Source organism: Rattus norvegicus, chromosome 11, assembly GCF_021556685.1.
Source record: "Rattus norvegicus strain SHRSP/BbbUtx chromosome 11, alternate assembly SHRSP_T2T, whole genome shotgun sequence".
Taxonomy (NCBI): domain Eukaryota; kingdom Metazoa; phylum Chordata; class Mammalia; order Rodentia; family Muridae; genus Rattus; species Rattus norvegicus.
In genome coordinates this window covers 78688289-78708889 of record NC_141544.1, presented here as the reverse complement: position 1 = coordinate 78708889, position 20601 = coordinate 78688289, and the positions used below count along the sequence as shown (strand labels likewise).

The window sequence follows — 20601 nt, the reverse complement described above, 5'->3', positions numbered from 1 at the left end:
TCTTTTCCCCTGGTGCCATCAGCTCTCCTGACTCTCTTCACTCTCCTGCCCTCTTTGCCTCAGCACTCTTCCTTCTAGTACTAAAAATACAGAATTTTACAGTTTTGTGAAATGAAATTATTACTCCCGCCCCTAAAAAAAAAAAGAAAAAGATCCAGGTTATAAAACAGTTTTTTCCTTTTAAAAGATCCTCAGTTATATTACTCTTAGGTTGTGTGGTATTATTTATTCATTTCTCATCCTTACTAGATCAATCGAACATGCTTAACTTCCAGACAGGGAGAGGTCTTGAAGTTGTTTGCTGGGGAGGGCTCCGGGGCTTATTCAGGATAGTATTAGATATTTGCAGTGCTGGGAGCTGGCTCAGTGCTAAAATACCTACCTCAGGAACATGGTGACCTAAGTTCAGTACGCAACAACGCACAAGCAAGCCAGGCGTGGTGCCCTTCTATAACTCGGGTACAGAGGGTAGGAGAAACATAAGGGCCCTGGGAGCTCGCAGGCCAGACAGTCTGTCCAATCAGAGCTCTGCGTTCAAAGAGATCCTGTCTCCGAAAGTAAGGTGATTGATCCACCTTTGTGGTGACACAGGCCATTAATCTCAGCACTTGGAGGCAGAGGCAGGAGGATCTTTATGAATATGAGGCCAACCTCATCTCCATAGCAAGTTCCAAGAGAGCCAGTAAAGTTACATAATGAGACCATGTCTCGAAACATCAGGATAAAAAGAAGGAGTTAAGACGGTGAATGATGGACTGGAGAAATGGCTCAGCGGTTAAGAGCACCCGACTGCTCTTCCAGAGGTCCTGAGTTCAATTCCCAGCAACCACATGGTGGCTCACAACCATCTGTAAAGAGATCTGATGCTCTCTTCTGGTGTATCTGAAGACAGCTACAGTGTACTTATATATAATAAATGAATAAATCTTTAAAAAAAAAAGACGGTGAATGATGAGGAAGACAGATGTGTTGACATCAGCCTCTCACCTCCACACGTGCACGTGCATCTGCATGATATAGAAGCACACATAACAAATACACCACACACATACATTCAAGATAAAATGTAATAAATATTATTCTGGTTAGCTTCAGCATTAGGACTGAATGCAGTGATAAGCAAGCTTTGCTCTAAGATACAAAAAGCAAAGGAAACACCTTACAAATAAGAGCCTATCCCAGCAAAGAGAGGGACGGACTCAGGAGGGTGGGCGCGAGACACCCTCAGGGGTCGGGAGGGTGGGGGACAGGGGAACTACCTTCCATCAGACATCTGCAGGGGATCAGCTTTGTAAGAGGCTGCATTCCTGTATGAGCTGAATTTAAATATGTAAAACCGAGCCTTCATCTGCTACCTTCTCACATGGTTTATCTCTAATTGAGAGCTAACTCGTATCTTGTTGTTTTCATTAGGAAAAGATGGCATCTCTTTCCTCCTGAAGATACACCTTTCCTTTATCCAACCAGAATTCCTTACGAAGAATCTAGTGTGTTCAGTAAAATCAATGTTGTCAACCCTGATTTAAAGCGTTTCCCTCAGTTCCAGAAAGCTCGAAGACATATGGTCACACTGAGCCCAGGACAGGTAATGGGGCTTTAAACATCGATGAGCTGTCAGTGGCCAGCACAGCCTGGTGCCTGTGCTTCCCATGTGCAGATGGGAATAGTTTCCTCCCAGTAACTTGGCTGCTGGAGGACAACGTCCCCATCTGCGGGCCTGAGAGGTGGAGAGAGGGAGCACAGCTCCTCCTGCTGGTGACGGGAGGGAATAGGCGTTGAGGAATTTAAGCAGATGGAGCCTTTATTATTACTTAGGGCATGGGTATGAGAACTATTCACAGTTAATACCTGTTCCACCAGACAAGACAGATACAGACTGCAGTGCATCCTGTGCTGAGTCAGGTAGACAGGATGGTTTTCTTCAAGAATGGCTGATATTTGAAGCCCTTCTAAAGAGACTATTCCACACACCCAGCCTGCGGGAAGATTTTCTCTTACAACATTGGGCCTTGTTCTACCAGTTTCTTAGCATTTGAAAAGTTTTTATTCCCTCCATTGCCCCCTCTTCCCTCCATCGCCCCGTCTTTGCTGACCCCCATCCTGCTCTCACACATGTACGCAGATCCACCGGCCACATCGCATCGATCTTCCACCAGACACTTCCCTCCATGCGTGCCTCTTCCTACGACTCTACTTTTAGCTCCGTAGATTTTCCTATTCTTGGCAGTACACCTGCAGCCAAACAATATGGTATCTTTTGTCTCTGACCTCTGATGCAGAACGTGTTTTCAAGGCTGAACAGTTCTTGACTCCGTGGGTGTGCCGCAGTGACTGTGCGAGCCGTTAGGAATGTGTGTTGCTGCTGTGCACTTGCTGTCAGGCTCTTGAGTGTTTAGGAGCAGGGTAGGTGGTTCAGATGGGTGTGGTCAGCCTTCTGAGAGACGGCTCTAGTGTTCTCCACAGTGGCCGTTTTACATTCCTATGGTGTCTGGGGGTTCTGACTGCTCCAGTCCTTTCCTGGCACCCTGGCCTTTCCTGTACCCTGGGGAGGTTTTCCAGTAAATAAAGTGAAGCAGCCACACGGTTCCTTCCATCAGAATGTTCACCACTGGCCAGTGGCAAAGAGGGGTTCAAAGCCTTTACTACAATTTAGATTGAGCAGAAGTCACCGAGTTAAAAGGAGTGGAAAGCTGTAAGCTCGTGACAGCGACAGCTAAGGGAAGGAAAAGCTGGGGTTTGGGCAGGGAGAGGGGGTCGTTCTTCCCTTCGTCACTCTGTTCCCTTGGACTCATCCCTGTCTCTCTTTCCCTTTAGCAGTCTCAGCTACAGTGAGAAATGTCCGGTTCCTGTGGTAACTGACTATCTTTTCTTTGGTTTGCAGGTTCTGTTTGTTCCCAGACACTGGTGGCATTATGTGGAGTCTCTTGATCCTGTCACCGTCAGTATAAACTCCTGGATTGAGCTGGTACTGTTGTTGTTGTTGTTGTTGTTGTTGTTGTTGTTGTCGTCGTCATTGTCCTTTAACAAGCGTGCCGAAGATAAGCAAAGCCTGTCTACAGCATTGGGTCACCAGTTCTCTGTGACATTGGGATCTGTTGTCCATATCTAACATTGCCGATTATGTCCCACACCATCCCAGATGGAAATACCTGTTTCTTGGTTCAGGATCCTCATTTCTTTTTTTTTTCCGGAGCTGGGGACCGAACCCAGGACCTTGCACTTGTTAGGCAAGCGCTCTACCACTGAGCTAAATCCCCAACCCCCTCATTTCTAATCTTGATATATGCATTGTCTCAAAGTGGAATCACTCAGCCGTATATTTTGATCACTCATTTCTGCCAGGACCCTTTTCCCAGTAACACCTTCATCTTGGCTCCCTGTGCTCTCCAACAGAGCCCAGTGCCCAGTGCAGTAGCTACTGGGCTCAATCTGTTTCTTCAGCCGGAAGCCTCAGCTCCGTGTCTTACCCAGAGGCTCTGATTGAACCCATCCCCCTTAGGGCTCTGCCTGCATCTCTGCCCCTCTTAATCCACAGCCTGACAGGTCTGCTGTCTTTGACAGCTGCACCCTCCCCTTGGTTGAGATGTTTCCTTTTGTTGTGGGAAAGGCTTTGGAGTAGGCAGGTCCCGAGAATTACTGAAACAGGAAGCTGTATTTAAGGGCTTAGGGAAGAGGGGACACAAAGCCTTTGGGCTCAGTGCGCAGTATGCTGGGAGGCCAGCAGCCTCACAGTTGGAAAGTCTGCTTGGAGCTGCAGCTGGAACAAATGTGCGGTGGAATCCTCTGCAAGACTCACACCTACCCCATCCTCCAGCAGATGGTTCACTCCAGGCAAACTCAGTTTGTAAGCTCACTTGCAAAACAGTGATTGTAGCTGAACCCAGCTCAGGAATGTGGTTGTGAAGCTTAAATCAGGCAACGGGCAAAGGCATCCAACATGATCCATACACACACACACACACACACATGCATGCACACACGTGCACACGCATGTGCACACCCGCAGAAATTGCTATGAGTAAGAGAAGAGGTAGGGGCTGGTGAGATGGCTCAGTGGTTAAGAGCACTGACTGCTCTTCCAGAGGTCCTGAGTTCAATTCCCAGCAACCACATGGTGGCTCACAACCATCTGTAATGGGATCCGATGCCCTCTTCTGGTGTGTCTGAAGACAGCTACAGTGCACTCATAAATAAATAAACCTTTAAAAAAAGAGAGAGAGAGAAGAGGTATGATGTCATACATACCACATAATTCTGAAGGCCCCTGGGTGTATTTGGTGGGGAGATTGCTTCCTCACAGTGATGCTTGTAACATTGCACCCCCTTTTCTAGAAACCTTGTCTGGCCTGAGGCTTTTTCATGTGGTCTTTGTCAGTGCTGGGTTGCCCCTGACCTGGCTTCCCAGCCAGCCTAATTTTCATTGTGTTAGTTGTCTGAACCTTCCAGTGTACCCAGAGAGTTCTGAATCTCCTTGCCAGTGCAACTAGAAACTCCTTCACGACGCCTAAATGAACGGTCAAGTGTATTGTTGCCTCCTGCCACATGAAGCTGTCCCAGGATCCCTTTGTGCTTTTCCGGGCTCCAGGCTTGCAAGCTAATCATGTCTGCAGACAGCCATGGGTCCTCTACTGGAGTATGGCATCTATAAATAGACTTGGTTCCTTAGATGGCTTTGGCTGTTAGGATGGGATGGAGAGAGGCATAAACCTTCTCATAGGCTTTCTTCATTGTCCGTCTAATGTCATAGACGCTACACTAACAGTCATTCTTTCACTTCTGATATTAATCATTTATGCATCTTTTTAAAAATCTACATTGGCCACAGTTTATCAGTTGCTTGACCCTTTTAAGAAGGTCTCCTGTTTTTAATCCCATTGATTTCTGATTCTTTGTTATTGGGCAATAATGTCACAGTTTGCCTACATTAATAGAACTAAAAATATCCTTTTCCCCCTCCTAGCAACTATATCCCACTGTGGGGGTGCTCCTCTGTCATTCAGTAGACCCCCATCGGACATGTTTGATTGCTTCTGGCATTTTATAATTATAAATGGTGTCGGGGTGACCTGTGCATGTGTTGTTCCGTATTCACTGACGTGTGACTTTAGGAAGGATCCTGACCCCAGGTCCTGTGTCTCACCCTCTGCCATGATGAGTTTTGCATTTCCTCCCCCCACCCCCGGAGTTTTTTCGGGAGTTTTGCATTTCCATAAGTGACCTGTGAGCACCTTCCTCCCACAGCTTTCTACACAGGCTGCGCTGTGGATAGGATTGGATTTTTAAGAATAGTAACAAAGTGATCACTTTCTGAGGTCATAAGGGAATTATTAGATATCTACAGGAGTTCACATTTAAAAACATGGGGGATTTTGGGAAGCATATAGTGTGAGTGTATCTTTTCCCAAGGAGGCTTTCCAGTCCCAGTAGTATTGTGAGAGACTTGGTTTGTGTGAAAGTCTCTTCTTCCTTTCCTGATGCACCTGTGATTCTACCCACTGCAGTGTCCACCGAGCCACATGTGAATCTGGGTCCTTTTGCCTGCTCCTGCTTTATTTACCGAATCTGCCATCTTGGTAATAGCCAATAAGACTGACTTCTCAGCACATTTTTATTAAAGTGTTTTCCTGGCTATCCTTGCTTCTATTTTTTTATATATAATCTTGTAAATCAATTTATCTAGTTTGAAGAGGAAAAGCTTCTAATACTTTTATTCAATCCATATTAAATTTTATGTGAACTTTAAATGTTGAATTCTTCTTCCTTGTCCAAATTCAGTTTTCTTTCTTACAAGCGTTTTAGAAAGTCTCCTCTCTCTGACTTTGTGTTTCTTCCCATCAAAGCTTGTATCTGAGGATTTCATCCTTCCTGGCTGCCATAGTAAGATCTTTGTTCCCCATACCTCCGTTCTATCTTTCGGCTGAGCAGTGTTGGTATATATCATGACTATTGGTTTCGATTGAGTTCTTTTTTTTTAAATATTTTCTGACTGTATTGGGTTTTTAAACATAGCTCAAATTCTCCGCAAGCAATGATCAGTTTACTTCTTTCGTTTCCATTCGTTTGCCTGTAATTGTTTTATCTAATCACATTGGCTAGCGCTAGCACATCTGATTCATCATAAATACTGGAGGTGATGCTCGGCTTAGGGGGATTCTAATGAATGATTGGTTGATTTCCTGGCTTGTTTTGAGATGGTCTCATAGCTCAGTGTGGCTGCAGAGTCTTGAAGTGACCCTCCTCCATTGACTCCTCTGCTGGGATTATGGGCATAGTCATTTTCAACTGTGTGGTGGTTTCTCTGTAATTAAAAATGACAGATGTGGGACTGAATTGTGGCATCCATCATTACCTCTCTCACGGGGGGTTTTGTTGTTGGTTGTCTTTTTTTTTTTTTTAAATCTAGAGGGAATGTAGAATTTTACTGCATGCCTTTTAAGCATCAGTAGGAACGATGTTATAAAATCATTTATGTTTATACGTAGCTTCTAGGGAGGGAAAGAGGAAATGACAAACTCACAGACACATGCTGAGAGAATTCTGCATCCTGACCCGAAGAGAGAGTGGCAGTGGGGCTTGAGTTTCTGAAACCTCGAAACCCATCCTGGCCCCAACAAGGCCACACCTCCTAATAGCGGCACTCCCTGTGAGCCTTTGGAGGCTGTTTGCATTCAAACCAGCACAGGTGGCTGGCTCTCTGGAGTGGCCACAGCACCCTGGAAGCTCAGCACATTTATGGAGTTGAGCAGGGAGTATGTGTTATTGCGTGTAGCTGGCAAGGAGGGGCAGTCCTTATGTGCAGATCAACCAGAAAGCAAGGTTTGTGGTATACAGCTGGATTGAACAGGCAGATTTAGCTAATCTCAATAGAAGCTATCTCTGTGTTTTGGGAGCGGGAGAGAAAGGTATGGTGGATGTTTTCTGCACACACTGTCAACATCCACACATGGTCCAGAAAAGGCTCTGCCATTTCCCTCTGAACCTCACCCTCCAGGGCAGGCTTGGCCATGCATTCCTCCATGGGTAGAGGCTCTGGGGTCCTTGGTTCTGCTGTGCCCGTGTTAACAGCACACGTTCACTCACGGCCTCCTCCACTCCCCACAATTCTCCTCAATAAAACTATGACAGTATACATTACACCAACTGATTTCTTAGTTCATCCTTTTTTTCTGAGGCAGATCAAGCCTGGTTGTGATACACTATTTTAATGTTCATGTGTTCTTTAGATTTGAATCCACATGGCTTCCCTAGTTTGTCAGATTTTACCATAGTCTTTTCTGAAAGCTTGTCAGTGTACTGCTGTCCCAGTCATCCCTTCTAGAATCTTCCTGAGAATTGGTATGAGCGCAAACAGACCCCGCAGAGGTGCAAGTTTGGCCCCTGAGGACTTGAGGCATTTGTTAGTCAAATAATCGCTCTTTTACAAAGTGTTTGTCTTTGTGTCTGTTGCCCATTAAAAATTGTTTTATTAATGTATGCAAAATTTTTCTATATTCTGTAGTGATCTCTTTTTAGTTTGTGTATGTTGTGGGCATCTAGTTTGAATTTTTTCTCTTGCTGAGTTTTTTAATAAGTAGAAGTTGTGGGTTTGAATTCTGTTTATCGGTACAGCTACCTTGTATCTTAAGAAGCTGTGCTCAGATGTTTAGCTACTTTTTGTTTATCTGTGTTGTTTTCTGTAACCCATCTGTCTCCCTGTAACCCAGCCTGGCCTCAGATGGACCACCAGCCCATCCGTCTATCCTAGAGGTGTCAGACTCTGAGTGGTCTCCATCTCAGCCACTGGCATGTGTCACCATGGCCAGTCTCTCCTCTACACCACCTCTTGTTGAGGGATCCAATGCTGGCCCCCATGCAGGCAAGCATGCATTCTGCGTGTGTGACACACTGAACCAGCTGCCTGTTCTGTTTGTCACATGACTCGCTTTTTAAACTCCATAAGGATCATTGTTCCATGTGTTTATTAATTCCTTGAAAAAAAAATTGTGGACATATCAAGGAGTGGAAAAGATTAGAAAAAATTGTCTAAAGTCATTCGTATATAAGACCTGTGTCTTCTAACATAATTTTTATTCTTAAGTTTGGTGAACTACACTCATAGACAGCAGACGATAATGAACACACATGAGTTCTAGTGCTCCCAACAGCACGGGGTGCCTTCTGTGACAGGGTTGGCATTTACGGGGGCAGCACATACAGCTAAAACTCTTAAATCATGAGGCACAGAGACAAATAAGAAAGTGTGGTTTCGTTTTTGTTTTTCTTTTTTACCTCAGGAGGAGGACCACCTCGCCCGGGTGGAGGAGGCGGTCACCCGAATGCTCGTGTGCACACTGAAGACCGCAGAGGACCCGCACCACCCCAGGACCTGGCTGAACCCCACTGAGGTATGTATGGTGGCCAGGTGCCCCGGCCAGCTCTCGGTGTTGATGTTGATGGTGAGTCGGTCCGGCTGGTCTCCAGCGCCATGTTGAAGGGTTCTTTTCTCCCTAGGTTGAGGAAACGTCTCATGAAGTCAATAGCTGCTACTTGAACAGTGCTGTCTGTGCGTTTTTTGATCATTGTGAAAGAGCTAAAGAAGTAGAAATGCAAGCTCCGAGAGCAAACGGGGAGGAGCCGGGTGTGCAGGAGCACATGGAAGTGGAGCAGGCGCGAGACCCGAGCTCCGAAGTGGGGGCTGGGAAACAGGAGGCCGCGAGTCCGTTTGGCCCAGATCTGGTTCCTGTGACACCAGCATCGGAAGAGAGAGGAGGCGCACTGGAAGGAGACAGCCAGGAGTGTACCAGCAGAAACGGAGAACACTGTGCAGAACTGCCCTGCGCCAGGAGGCAGCAAGCCAGTAAAGGAGCACGCGCGGAGGCAGGGCAGTCGGCCCCGAGGTATCCTGTGGCGCCTTCTAGAGTCTTCGTGTCCACGGATGACCTGCTGGACTGCTTAGTCAATCCACAAGTAACCAGGATGGTGGCCCAGCTTTTGATACAAGGAAAAAGCTTGTGATACTTTTTAAATAACTTTTTAATTACTTTTAAATAACCTTTTAAAATATATTTTTAGAAATAATAAGATGTAGGTGTTTGTTTGCTTTTATGATTTTTTTACTTGCTTTTTGAGTGTGTCGCATGTGTATACAGTTTATTTTGATTATGTTTATGCCACACTGCCCACCTCCAGCCTCTTCAGAATCCCTTTGTCCCCCTCAAACTTTCTGTCCTTTTGACTTATTTACTTCTTCCTTTTACAGCCCATCGCGTTCACTTACTGCTACCCATATGCACGTGCTGTGGCCATCCACTTGGCCCTGGTTAACCTCCCAGGGGCTGTACCCCTAAAGAAAACTGGCTTTCCTTCCTCACACACCATCCATAGCTCCTTAGCTAGCTCTGGGAGCTCACGTGCCCATGTTAGAATACCGACTAGCTTGATTTTGCACAGGCAGGCACACTGCAGCTGCCGAGTTCATGGGCAAACCGTTCTGTCCTGTCCTGTCCAGTCCAATAGACATTGTTTTGCCTCTTCCTCCCTGACTTCTGACCGGTAAAAATCCCTAGCCCCTCTTCCTCCCGGCTTTTTCCTTCCCTTTGGTGGGGAGCAGGGAGGTTTAAAACTGGATCCAAGTATGTAGCTCTGGCTTTCCTGGAACTCAGTGTAGATCAGGCTCTTGAACTCTCAAGAGATCACCAGACTCTGCTTCCCGAGTGCTGGGATGGAAGGCACTTGCCACCTTCCTGTCTGTCCAGGCTCTGTATCAGCATTCACTGCACAGATGCTCCTCTGATGAGGCTCTGTATTAGCTCCTCTGATGAGGCTCTGTATCAGCATTCACTGCACAGATGCTCCTCTGATGAGGAAGGATGGTCTAGAAAGGACTCCTAAGGCAGTTTGATACTTTGTTCATTTAGCAAAGTGATAGTAGGTTCACTTCCAGGCCTCTGAGCTCCCGGCCAGGGTTCCTGGCCAGGTTGAGAGTTCGTTTTTATTTACAAGGTTTCGCTATACACCTTAGGCTGGCCTTGAACTCTGTATCCCCTGGCCTGCCTCCCCAATGCTGGGATTACGGTTTGTACTTCCAAGGTTGGTTCTCAGTAGTACGATTCTACACTCAGAGATGGAGCATTAGGCGGTGAGTTTGTACATGTTTATAAATGCGCCTTTCCCAGTAAAATGCCCCAGTGGTCCCCTCTTTCCAGCACGTCGCTCAGTAGCCAAACAGGCTCACATCTGTAGGCCTCTCCTCGGCCACTTTCAGCCTGTCTCTTAAGTGTGAGCTCCAAGTGTCTCCAGCAGGAACCAGTTCCTTCCTCAGCTTCAGTCAGCAGTGATCAATCTGCTGATCAATCAATGCTAGTTCATGCAATTTTATTTTATTTATTTTTGTCTTTTGAGACAGGAGCTCACTGTGTGGCCCTGTCTGCCTTGGAATTTGCTATGTAATCCAAACTGGCCTCAAACCCAACAGAGAACCTCCGCCTCTGCCCGCCTCCCAAGGACTGGGACTGAAGTGCACCACCATGCCTGGCTGGTTCCTATAAAGTTTTCTTGGACCTCCCCCAAGCCGTCGGTTCCCATTCTGTGTGGCAGCTTTAAGATTGCAGTGGCAGCTTAGGTGTGGACACTGCATGGTGTAGAAAGCCAGCACTCGGGGCGTCCAGGGCATCCGGTCTCTTCTCCGTCTCAGCACCGCCTGAGGAACTGCCCTGCGCTGGCCGGTGCATATTTGCCTATTTGGTTACTGTTCCTCTTTCCCAATCAGCGTGTTGCTGCAAGCCTTAGTTCAAGAAGCAAGAGGCCAAGGTTTCTTTTAACAGGACATTGGTTACTGGACCAGCCAGCGGGCTTCTCACAGACTGCTCTCCAGAAGCTAGAGTCACCCCAGATGTTCAGGGGTTGAGGCTTTTTATATATTTTGGGCTTCTTTTCCCGCTATATATTGCTACTTGCATTCTGATGGGATGTTTTAAACTACTAAACAGTTATGCCAGTGTCATAGTAAATAACTAATCTCAAACCGCGGTTTCTACCCCACCTTTGCTCACTCAGTTCCCAGACAAAAGACACAACTGTTATTTTTATAAGCCTGAATCAGCGATAGAGCTGGGCAGGAATCTACCTTCTGTGCTGTTCAAATCTATTTCACAGGAATCTACCTTCTGTGCTGTTCAAATCTATTTCCCCATCAATAACCCTGAATTACAACTTGCTGTGTTCCTACTGGGCTGCTCTTAACTCCAGTTGGCCAGCCTTCATGGCCATGTTTTCATTACTCACCTTATGACAGCTCCCTCTCCCCTCCCCCACTTCCCCTCCCCTCCCCCTCCCTCTCCTTCCCTAGGTCTCCAAGAGACTCCAAACTGGGAACCCAAGAACCACACGCCTAGCTCTCTTTCTGACAAGCTATTGGCTGTAGGCATCTTTATTCACCAATCAGGGAGGGGCGTTTGGTTTGTCACTTGGGTTCTTGCAGACTCAGCCCTGGGGACAACAGGCCAGGGGGCGGGGTAATATTTATCATTACAAGCAAAAGCCTAACCTCCAATGGCTAGGAGGAGACAGAAGAGATACAGGATATGGTCAGTCTCATGTTTACAAGGGAGTACTGGCCCAACAGGCACATATACACAGGGACATTGACTAATCTGCATGGCTGTTGTCTATTTTCTTTCAGCCCTCACAAGTCTCCTCTTACCCCTACACAGCGTTTCTCAGCCTTCCTAACACAGCATTCCTTTAATACAGTTCCTCACATTGTGGTGACCCCAACCATAAAATTATTTCCTGCTACTTCATAACTATTTTTGCTACTGTTAGGAGTCATCATGTAAATATTTGTGTTTTCTGAGAGTCTTAGGTAACCCCTGTGAAAGGATCGTTTGACCCCCAGAGGGGCTGCAACCCGCTGAGACCTACTGTGCAGCACAGCATAACTCCTTGAGGACAGAGAGTTTTGTTACTGCTTCTTCCATAGGACTTGGGCCAGTGCTGAGCGTGTGAAAAGCACTCTTTGACTGGGCAGACAGGAGGGCCCACATGGGCCATGCACCATTGGTGGCATTGGGACCAAGCGTGCTGCGGCCAGAACTTAGTCTGAGGGTATATTCCTCTCCGCCACAGGAACAGCTCTCACTTTCTTACGGTTATTCTTAGTTTGTTACACATGACTCCTCTGTGGAGCTCTCTGACAGGCTGAGGTCCTATGAAGTAGGGTGGAAGAGAATAGCTACAGAATTGGCCTCAGCGTTCCTATCGCTTGAGCATCCAGTCAGGCAATTCCGGCAGGCTGCATCATCCTTGATTGTTACAAACACTAATGAAGAAAGGCAGCATTCCTGTGATTTTAAAGGAAACACAGAATTTTAGCTTCAAGTATGGGCATTCCTTTGTGAAACTTCTCAGGAAAATGTTGTTTCTAAGTAAGTTTATCTGAGAATATAGGGCTGTTACAGAATGGGATGCTGTTCTGCAGAAAGTCTTTTCATTCCATAAGAAGGAATAGTGATATTATACAAAGACCGGGAAGGGTTCCTGTTAAAGTATCTTTTATTCTCCTGTTGTAATTGTAGTCTTAGAGGTTCACTGCCTCTGTCTCCTAACCTAGGGTCCTGGAAGCTTCTGGCCTCTGTACAGTCTAATCTAGGCCTAGAATGTTTTCAGGCTCTGAGATTCACTGCTGAATAAGCTCACCCTTCCTAGTTCTTTCTGAATGAACTCTTTGCTCAGACTCCTCTCCAGGCTGACTGATCTAATCTGGCTTCTCTCTCTTTCTTCTGAATTACTCTGCTTGACTTCAAACTAACTCCAGCAATCCGTTCTAATCTTCTGGCTCCTTCTCATTCTCTGGCTCGTTCTGTCTTCACCCGCGTCTAACTTGTTCTCTCTCTGCAAGCTGTCTATACAACTGTCCTGGTAACTGCCTCCTTCCCCTCACTCCACATTGTCCCCTAAGTAGCTTCCCTTCCCTCTCTCTTCTCATGAGAGCTGGGCATATTTTATTCTGTCAAGTCTTTCTCTGATTCATCACTTTGCCACTCAATTAGACATCACTTTCAAACATAGATTCTTCCTTCTACAAACTTAACTTTACCATCATTGTTTCGAGATTAAGGTGAGTACCAAGGGTGAATCTGTACTCCATTGAAAGTTATTAAAGTGTGTGCTGAACCACAACTAGAAACAGGGCTTGGTTTTTTGTTTTTGTTTTTTGGGGTTTTTTTTTTCTTTTTTTTGGTAAATAACTCAGTCACAGTCAGGGCTCATGATATGATCAAATATCCTGCAACAGTTTCTGTAAAAGTGGGTGATGGGAGATGAGTCCCTGATTTTGTAGAGAGCAATTATGAGGTCCTGGCTGTCTGCGAGGGCATCAGAATGGCAAGCACAGTGAAAGCCATCAGGAGCCACTACATCACCCTGCATCTCCAACCACACCTAAGTCAGGAAAATCAACTGGGAAATAAGTACTTCGGCTCTGTCTGGGCCAACAGAGCTCAGATGCATGCCAGGACTGAGGGATAAGAAAGCAGGGCTAACATACCCACTTATGTTCAGTAGGCATGGTGGCCAAGACCCATTGTTCTTTTAGGACTCCATGAAAATGTTTTAGTCTTTGTTTTCTATCAGAAAATACACCCATGAATGTAATAGTATAGTTGTATAGTCTGGATTTTAAAAATACACATTTTTATTTAGTGTGCGAGAACGTTTGCCTGCGTTTATTTATGTGCGCATGTGTGCAGTTCCCACAGAGATCAGTAAGGGGTCATTGGCTCCCTGGAACTATAGTTACAGGTGGCCAAACACTGAGCCATCTCTCCAGTCCCTGAGTTTAGGTTGTAATGCTAGTTGTGCACTAAGCAGCTACAAGGGCAAAAGTACCTGGGCCCAAAGTCCCGGTGTGGTCCTGAGTGTCAGGGCTGTTGGCATCTTTGAGGTGTTCGCTGAAAGCAGCCTCTAGATGGCATGGAGTGTCCCTCGGGTGACTACGTTACATAGGACTGTGTGACCCTACAGTGAGCTATCAAGACCTGTCGCTGGTTCGAGGCTCGCTGTTGCTCGTTGGAGACAGACTTCTTAAATCCTGCCTGCATTGTGCCCTTCCAGTGGTTTCCAACTGAATGTTAGCACCTAAGGGACTCCTGGTGCTGTCCTATTGGTTGTGACTACCTATCAGCAGTGGCCACTGTATGTCACTGAGCCGCTCCTATATTTGCCCTTCAGGAGAAAAATGATTCCACCAAGAGACATACATTATGTAATTACATAACTTTACTAGGAAGTAAGGGAAATGACATAATGGCTTATTTACTTAGACTGAAAATGACACTAACATTTGTTGGTTGGGTCTTTATTCTTCAATGTAACATCACACTATTGTTCAGCCCTGCCCTGAGGTAACCAAAGCACTGGAGAACAAAGGCAAATGAAAACAAGCCTCTTGGGGCCATCCTTGGTGCTGAGTTCAGGTGCCAGTGCTGAGGAAGCCCCTCCCAAGCCACAGTCTTTGCCAGTCCACATAGACACAGCAGCCAAGGTCTCAAGGCCTCAGTGTCCACGAAACAATGATGGGGACCCCTCTCTCTGCTTGCAGTCCACTGTTAATGCCAATGGTGGGAACCAGCACTTGGATCCCCACAACACCTAAGAGTGTACCTACCTCCTGGGAACATTACACCGCACTAGCTCCATGACCTAGAAAAGGGGCAGAGTGGACACCAATCCCAGAAGGAGAAAAGCCAACTTCTGAAGCAGCACAGGCTTACCTCAGGGCCAGGCTCTGTGCTGGGAATAGTGAGGGGCTCAACCCAGTACCAAGACTCTGGTGGCTGGCTCTGCGGTTCCTGCCTTAGTGACCTTTGGCAAGGACAGCTCTTGTACTCTGAGCCTGCTCCTAGGCCTTGACATAATTCTTACAGTGCATTTTTTTTTATGGAAACAAAATTATCTATGTGAACACACCTCTTATTCTACCTGACAAGGGTCCAGGCACTCAATAAATGGGAGTACAGGAGAAAATTAAAAGAACAATTTAAGCACCCCACCCCACCCCAATAAGTAGCCAATGCAGGAAGATAATGAGTTCAAACCTGCCAGGGCAACTTAGTGGAGTCTTGCCTCACTAAAAGGCTGGGAATATAGTTCAGTAGTAGAGTGCTTGCCTGGCCCATATGAGGCTCTGGGTGATCTCTGGCATCACAAGAAACAAATCGCATCCAGTAGATACTGTTAGTGAGTTAGCAAAATGACTGACTTAGTCATAAAGCTTCAAGTTATCACAAGCCAGCCTGCCACAAGAAAGACGCTAGCCAATACTGTTAGAGTTCATTCATTTTCACCCAGTAGAAGGACTTCCATGGGAGAGGTAGCAGGCCCCATCCCATTTCTTCACTAGGTAGCCTCAACATTGGTGTCAACATTAAAAGGGCCCCCTGACAGGGCTTCAGCTGTGCCTCTCCTTGGGGGGCTCAGTTCACACAGACCCAGAGCCACATCCCAGAACCCAGTCTGTACATAACCCTGGCTGGAACTGTCCAACCCACAGGACACGGCGCTGTTAGTGATGAACGAAGTTCTCTGTCTTGGAATCTGTTCAGTTGGCAGCCTTACTGGCTCAGTGGTCCTGGGTGCCCCTCAGCACAGTGGTGCTCTGATGTAACTCCACTGGTGGTGGGTGTATTGTGGGCTTTCTGAAAGTGCATAAAGGTTTTATTGCCTTCCAGAACGTAAGTTTGTTCTTTTCCGTGGATTTGAGGTTCACATTTGTGAAGGCAGCTAAAGCTGTCACCTGCTTGAAATTCTCAAGTGGTTGGCCCTCAAGTAGGTTCATGTTCACTATGAAGGGGCAGCTGAGGAAACAATCCGTGGCAGAGAAAGACCTCGTGCTCTTAGAGAAGAAAGTCTAAGAAGGAAAACAGCTAAAATTTGTCCTACGGCAGATACCAATGTCTTTCAGAAGGCACCCCAAAGTGTTACTTCCTAAATGTGATAAGATACTCAGGGTATGCTTGATTGTCATAAAACACTACAAATATACTCGGATTTATAACATTATCTGCGACAGTGTCAAACAAGTCAGTAGCATTTTGAGGGTCCCTTGAAGGAGGCACAATCAGTGATGCGTTTCCTTGTGTGTAGTTTCCAGTGAGGACCCGCACATAATACATATACTTTTTCCCATTGGCATCTGGTTTGGAATATGTGTCATGGGCAGAATAGGAAGCATTGACTGCAAAATAGGTTCCTTTCCCATAGGCTGTAGCTGCAAAGAGAAAAACACATTAAAGAAATCCAGTGCAGCATATAAACCAACACATTAGCCCAATATGTCAACTAATGTAAAAGGAACGACCAGTTAAAATATTTTGTTTGAGTTCTTTTAAAAACTAAATTTTCCTCCTCAAAGGGGCAAACAAGCTCTTGGGGTGAAATATGTTAGTTTTACTATTAAAATTAACTCCAGTCTGGCCGACAGTGGTGTAGGGAGCACAGTGAACCCACATGGTGCCCAGGGTGGGGTCTCCCAGCCAGCATCTGATTATATGTGTTCTTACTGGTAATGCCTCGGTAACTGTTACCTGGCCAACCTGCATTCTGTGCTGTTACTAATATAAGGAAACTTTCTCATACTTTTCTGCTGTTACTAGGAAACTTTCTCATGCCAAACTTGGTTACATATTCTGTTATGTTCTTTGGCCTTGGAAACCGGTCAGGATAGAATCAGTAGAACTGCCTTGTATAGTTACCCACAAGAAGCTCAGACCTGAACCAACCATCCAGCTTTTTATGGTATTTGCCTTTATAGGCTGCCCCTGGGATAGACCCCAACTATTTGGAATAAGACTTCCATTTTAAGTAGTGGTCAGTAAAGTTTAAGTTCCCAAGACCTCCCTGGAAACTGACATCCTACATGGCAGAGAGACATGTACATGGGTAACTGACATCTTGGTTGACAAGTTAAGACATGAATGTTAGACAAAGCAAGTCCCCTGCCACAGTTGAGTACCCCAACCAATGGGAGCAGGGTAAGTATACAACAGACAGGTTCCCAAGGAAGTGCCCTATCCCTAAATCCTGACTGGTACAAATGTTCTCAGGCTTTAAAAGCCCTAAAGGACCTTGATCTATGTCACAGTCAGCTCCCAAGTCTGACCTGTGGCCCTGATCGATCAGTCTTGGATGTGGTGTTCAAGAAACTCCTTATTTGACTGAGATCGGTGTTTGAGTGGTTTGTGCGGCGATTCCCAGACCCCAGCGCTTACCGTTCTTCCCAGCATAGCTGCGGTTAAATCCATTACTGTTGAGCTGTGCCAGAGAGCCAAACTCCGTCCCATGGAAGAGTTGCTTCTCATTTATCACATTGCCATTCTTTTCATCCATAATTTTTTTGTACGCCTGGTACCTCCTCCAAAGAGCTGGATTTTGAATCCTTTCAATCTGTAAGTTAACAAAGAAAAGTGTGCCAAGCGCCCTTGCCAGCAATAGCAAATAGAACAGCATCGACGTCTTTCATAAACACAAATTACACTCAGTTGCAAATTCAATGCCAAGTGTCCCATGCTCAGAAATCTTTTAGGACTGGTAAGACAGCTCAGTAAGTATATGGTGACGTGAGTTTGATCCCTAAAGTTGGAAGTGAAGAACTGACTCCACAAAGTTAGGGCTCTCACCTCCACATGTGCTAGCCACACACCCCACATAGACAAGGCTCTCCTACTGGCCTGCAGCGGGCTGGCCAGTGAGCCCCAGGGATCCACTGTGTTCTCCATGAAGCTCTGTGACTACAAGGATGGACTACCACACTTGGATGTTTCACATGGATTGAAGTCAGCCCCTCCTGGTCACATGGCAAGCAGTTTGCCCACTGAGTTATATATAATGTCCCCTCCAATATGGGTGTGGTGGCACGCTCTGAGTGCTAAGCCCAATACTTGGAGGATTAATGAATGAAAGCCATGACTTAGAGGACAGTCTTGAACTACAAATTAAGACCTTGTCTCAAAAATATCAAAAACCTGAGAAATAAAAAAGGCACAAGCACTGTCCAGTTCAAAGTCTCAACATTTCCACACATTTTTATATGATTTAAGTGTTTTTACATCATATCCCCTTTTTACTATTTACCCAACAGTTTTCTCATCTTCAACTGTGTAGAGAGTTTTTAAAAAATTATTTTCAGGGGCTAGAGAGATGGCTCAGAGGTTAAGAGCACTGTCTGCTCTTCCAGAGGTCCTGAGTTCAATTCCCAGCAACCACATGGTGGCGCACAACCATCTATAATCAAGGTCTGGTGCCCTCTTCTGGCCTGCAGGTGCATACATGCAGGCAGAAAGCTGTATGGTGTATACATAATAAGTAAATAAATGTTTAAAAATTATTTTCACTCATCTTAAATTTTGTCATTTAACTCATTTTTTCAGACTTTCAATTTTCTTGCTTAAAAAAAATTCCAGTTTTTTGGGGCTGGGGATTTAGCTCAGTGGTAGAGCGCTTACCTAGAAAGCGCAAGGCCCTGGGTTCGGTCCCCAGCTCCGAAAAAAAGAACCAAAAAAAAAAAAAAAATTTCCAGTTTTTTAATTTAGAGTTTTATAAGGGTGGTTTCTTAAAAACAGCATTTAGTTATTTCAGACTTGGTGGTATAATTCAGTAGAAGGATAAATGCTTAGTGTGTGTGAGACCCGAGGTTCAATTTCCAGCACCATGCAAAAGAAAGGGCAAGAGGAAGGAAGGAAGGGGAGGAAGAAAAATAAATCCTAAACTTTTTTTTAGTAGATGTATTGCTAGCCATTAGCTCTTGGCCATCATAACAATCAAACATACTCTCTCACCAATAGCTACCAGAAGATGCAAGGGAGATGAAGACAAGGATTTGATGAAGCAGGATTCCAGAGAGAAGAGAGATATAAAATGAAGCAATGAAGCCCAAAGATAGTGGAATCATTTCTTCAAAATGCCTAAAAGAAAATGACTGCCGATTCAGAATTCTATACCCGGCAAAAATGTCCTTTGAAAAAATTGAAGGTGGGGGCCAGGGAAATGACTCAGTAGGTAAAGATGCCTATCCTGCAGGCCTGGTGACCTGAATCTAATGCCCAGAACCCATGTAAAGATGGCAGGACAGAATAAGCCACACAAACTTGACTGATTCTAGGTGATAAAAATGTGATATAAATTGAAAGTGGGTTTATTTTTCATTTTAGATTATATATATTTGGGGTTGGCACATGGGAGTACAGGTGTCCACAGAGGCTGGAAGAGGAATAACTAAAACAAAAATATATGGCCACTGGGCTCAAGAAAAAGCATCATTTCAGAGTGCTGGTGCTGCACTGTCAGGCTACCTGATATGGAGCTAGAAACCAAACTTGGAATGTGGAGTCCTCTGCGAGAGCAATACAAAATCTTGACCGACCCCCTAGGCCACTTCTGCAGCCCTACTATGTGAGTGAACTCATAGAGGATCACGATTTCAGTTGTTGCCACCATTAGGAAACTCCTTATCAACAGCCGACTCACCTTCTCTATGACAAAGTTTGGGCAGGTCTGATGGAAGGCCCTGAATACCATGGTGTACTCGGCATCACTGGTTTGCAGACTCACCACAAGCAATTTGTTCTGCTTCATATCACTCCAATTGGCAGGAATTTCAGCTGCAAAGTAGACATTTAGGGCTCCCATGTAGATTCCCAGTATGCTTTGAAAATCCCTGCCTCCCTCTTGAGTTGCAATCTCATAATTCCATGTACTCAAGGAATTCCTTATCTTTCCAAAAGGATGTTTGTTAGAAGTGTGGACCATAGACCGTTTGTATCAGGATGGACTAGAAAGCTTCTTCAAAGGAGGTAGATCCTCTTGCTTGATACATATGAGACCTGGACCCATTTCCCAGCACCGTCCTCCAGAAGAAAAGCCACTGATGTATCAAGTTAAGGTTTCCTAGGGTTACAGTCTCTGTGTCTATACCTTCTCTTTTGATCATGCTAAGGTGTGAGAACTGACTATACACTCTGACTTACCCTCATTCACTGCTCAGCCTCTACAAGTTAATTATGTAACTTGTTTTGGGCAGTCTTTGCAGTTTTGCACATGCATGGATTTCAACCAGAACACCTCATTACCACCAGAGGGTAGCCTGCATGTACCTCCTTTGTCTCACTACACCCTTAAGAGGTAGGTGGGTGGTAGGGTTTGTCTGTAACAGGCTACAGAATATCCCGTGTGGTGTGTCCAGAGCTGCTCAGAATCTGAAGGGTTCATTCATATTGATCCTACAGAAGATGAATATCATCTATGGGAAGCCAAAAAGGGCTTATATGGTTTGAAGGCAGGAATGACTGTCTACAGAAAACAGGGAATCTGTAGGCTGCTTCTTGACATATCCAAGAACATTTTGCTCAGGAAAGAAAAGACAACTTGTGAGTAAACACTAACAAATCTGTCCTCTCCTTGGACTTTGTGTTCTTGAGAACTTTAGGCCACTTTCCTCCTAAAACTATTATTTTTCTGTTTCTGACTAGGGCGGTCATCATATCTCCCAGAAGAACTAGCTCCAGAAAGTTTATAAGCTGCAGAGATGGGAGCAGGGACAAGGTTAGCTGCCATTACTATCAATGGTTG

General features: G+C 45.5%; 2 protein-coding genes across 4 annotated transcripts in view; one reads left to right on the top strand and one right to left on the bottom strand.

The window, feature by feature from the left end:
- The window catches only part of Hspbap1 (HSPB1 associated protein 1), a 54615-nt gene extending 45555 nt beyond the window's left edge, over positions 1-9060 (top strand). For all 3 annotated transcript variants that reach the window (XM_087575401.1, NM_134419.2, XM_087575402.1), the window contains 4 exon segments: positions 1414-1585; positions 2882-2965; positions 8274-8384; positions 8491-9060. In XM_087575401.1, the coding sequence (XP_087431527.1) occupies positions 1414-1585; positions 2882-2965; positions 8274-8384; positions 8491-8994 (871 nt within the window). In that variant the 3' untranslated portion in view covers positions 8995-9060.
- A 5174-nt stretch (positions 9061-14234) lies between these two features.
- Positions 14235-20601, bottom strand: part of Parp14 (poly (ADP-ribose) polymerase family, member 14) — a 32119-nt gene continuing 25752 nt past the window's right edge. Inside the window, 3 exon segments of the mRNA NM_001191659.1 lie at positions 14235-16246; positions 17247-17421; positions 19501-19634. Coding sequence (NP_001178588.1) covers positions 15957-16246; positions 17247-17421; positions 19501-19634 — 599 coding nt within the window. The 3' untranslated portion in view covers positions 14235-15956.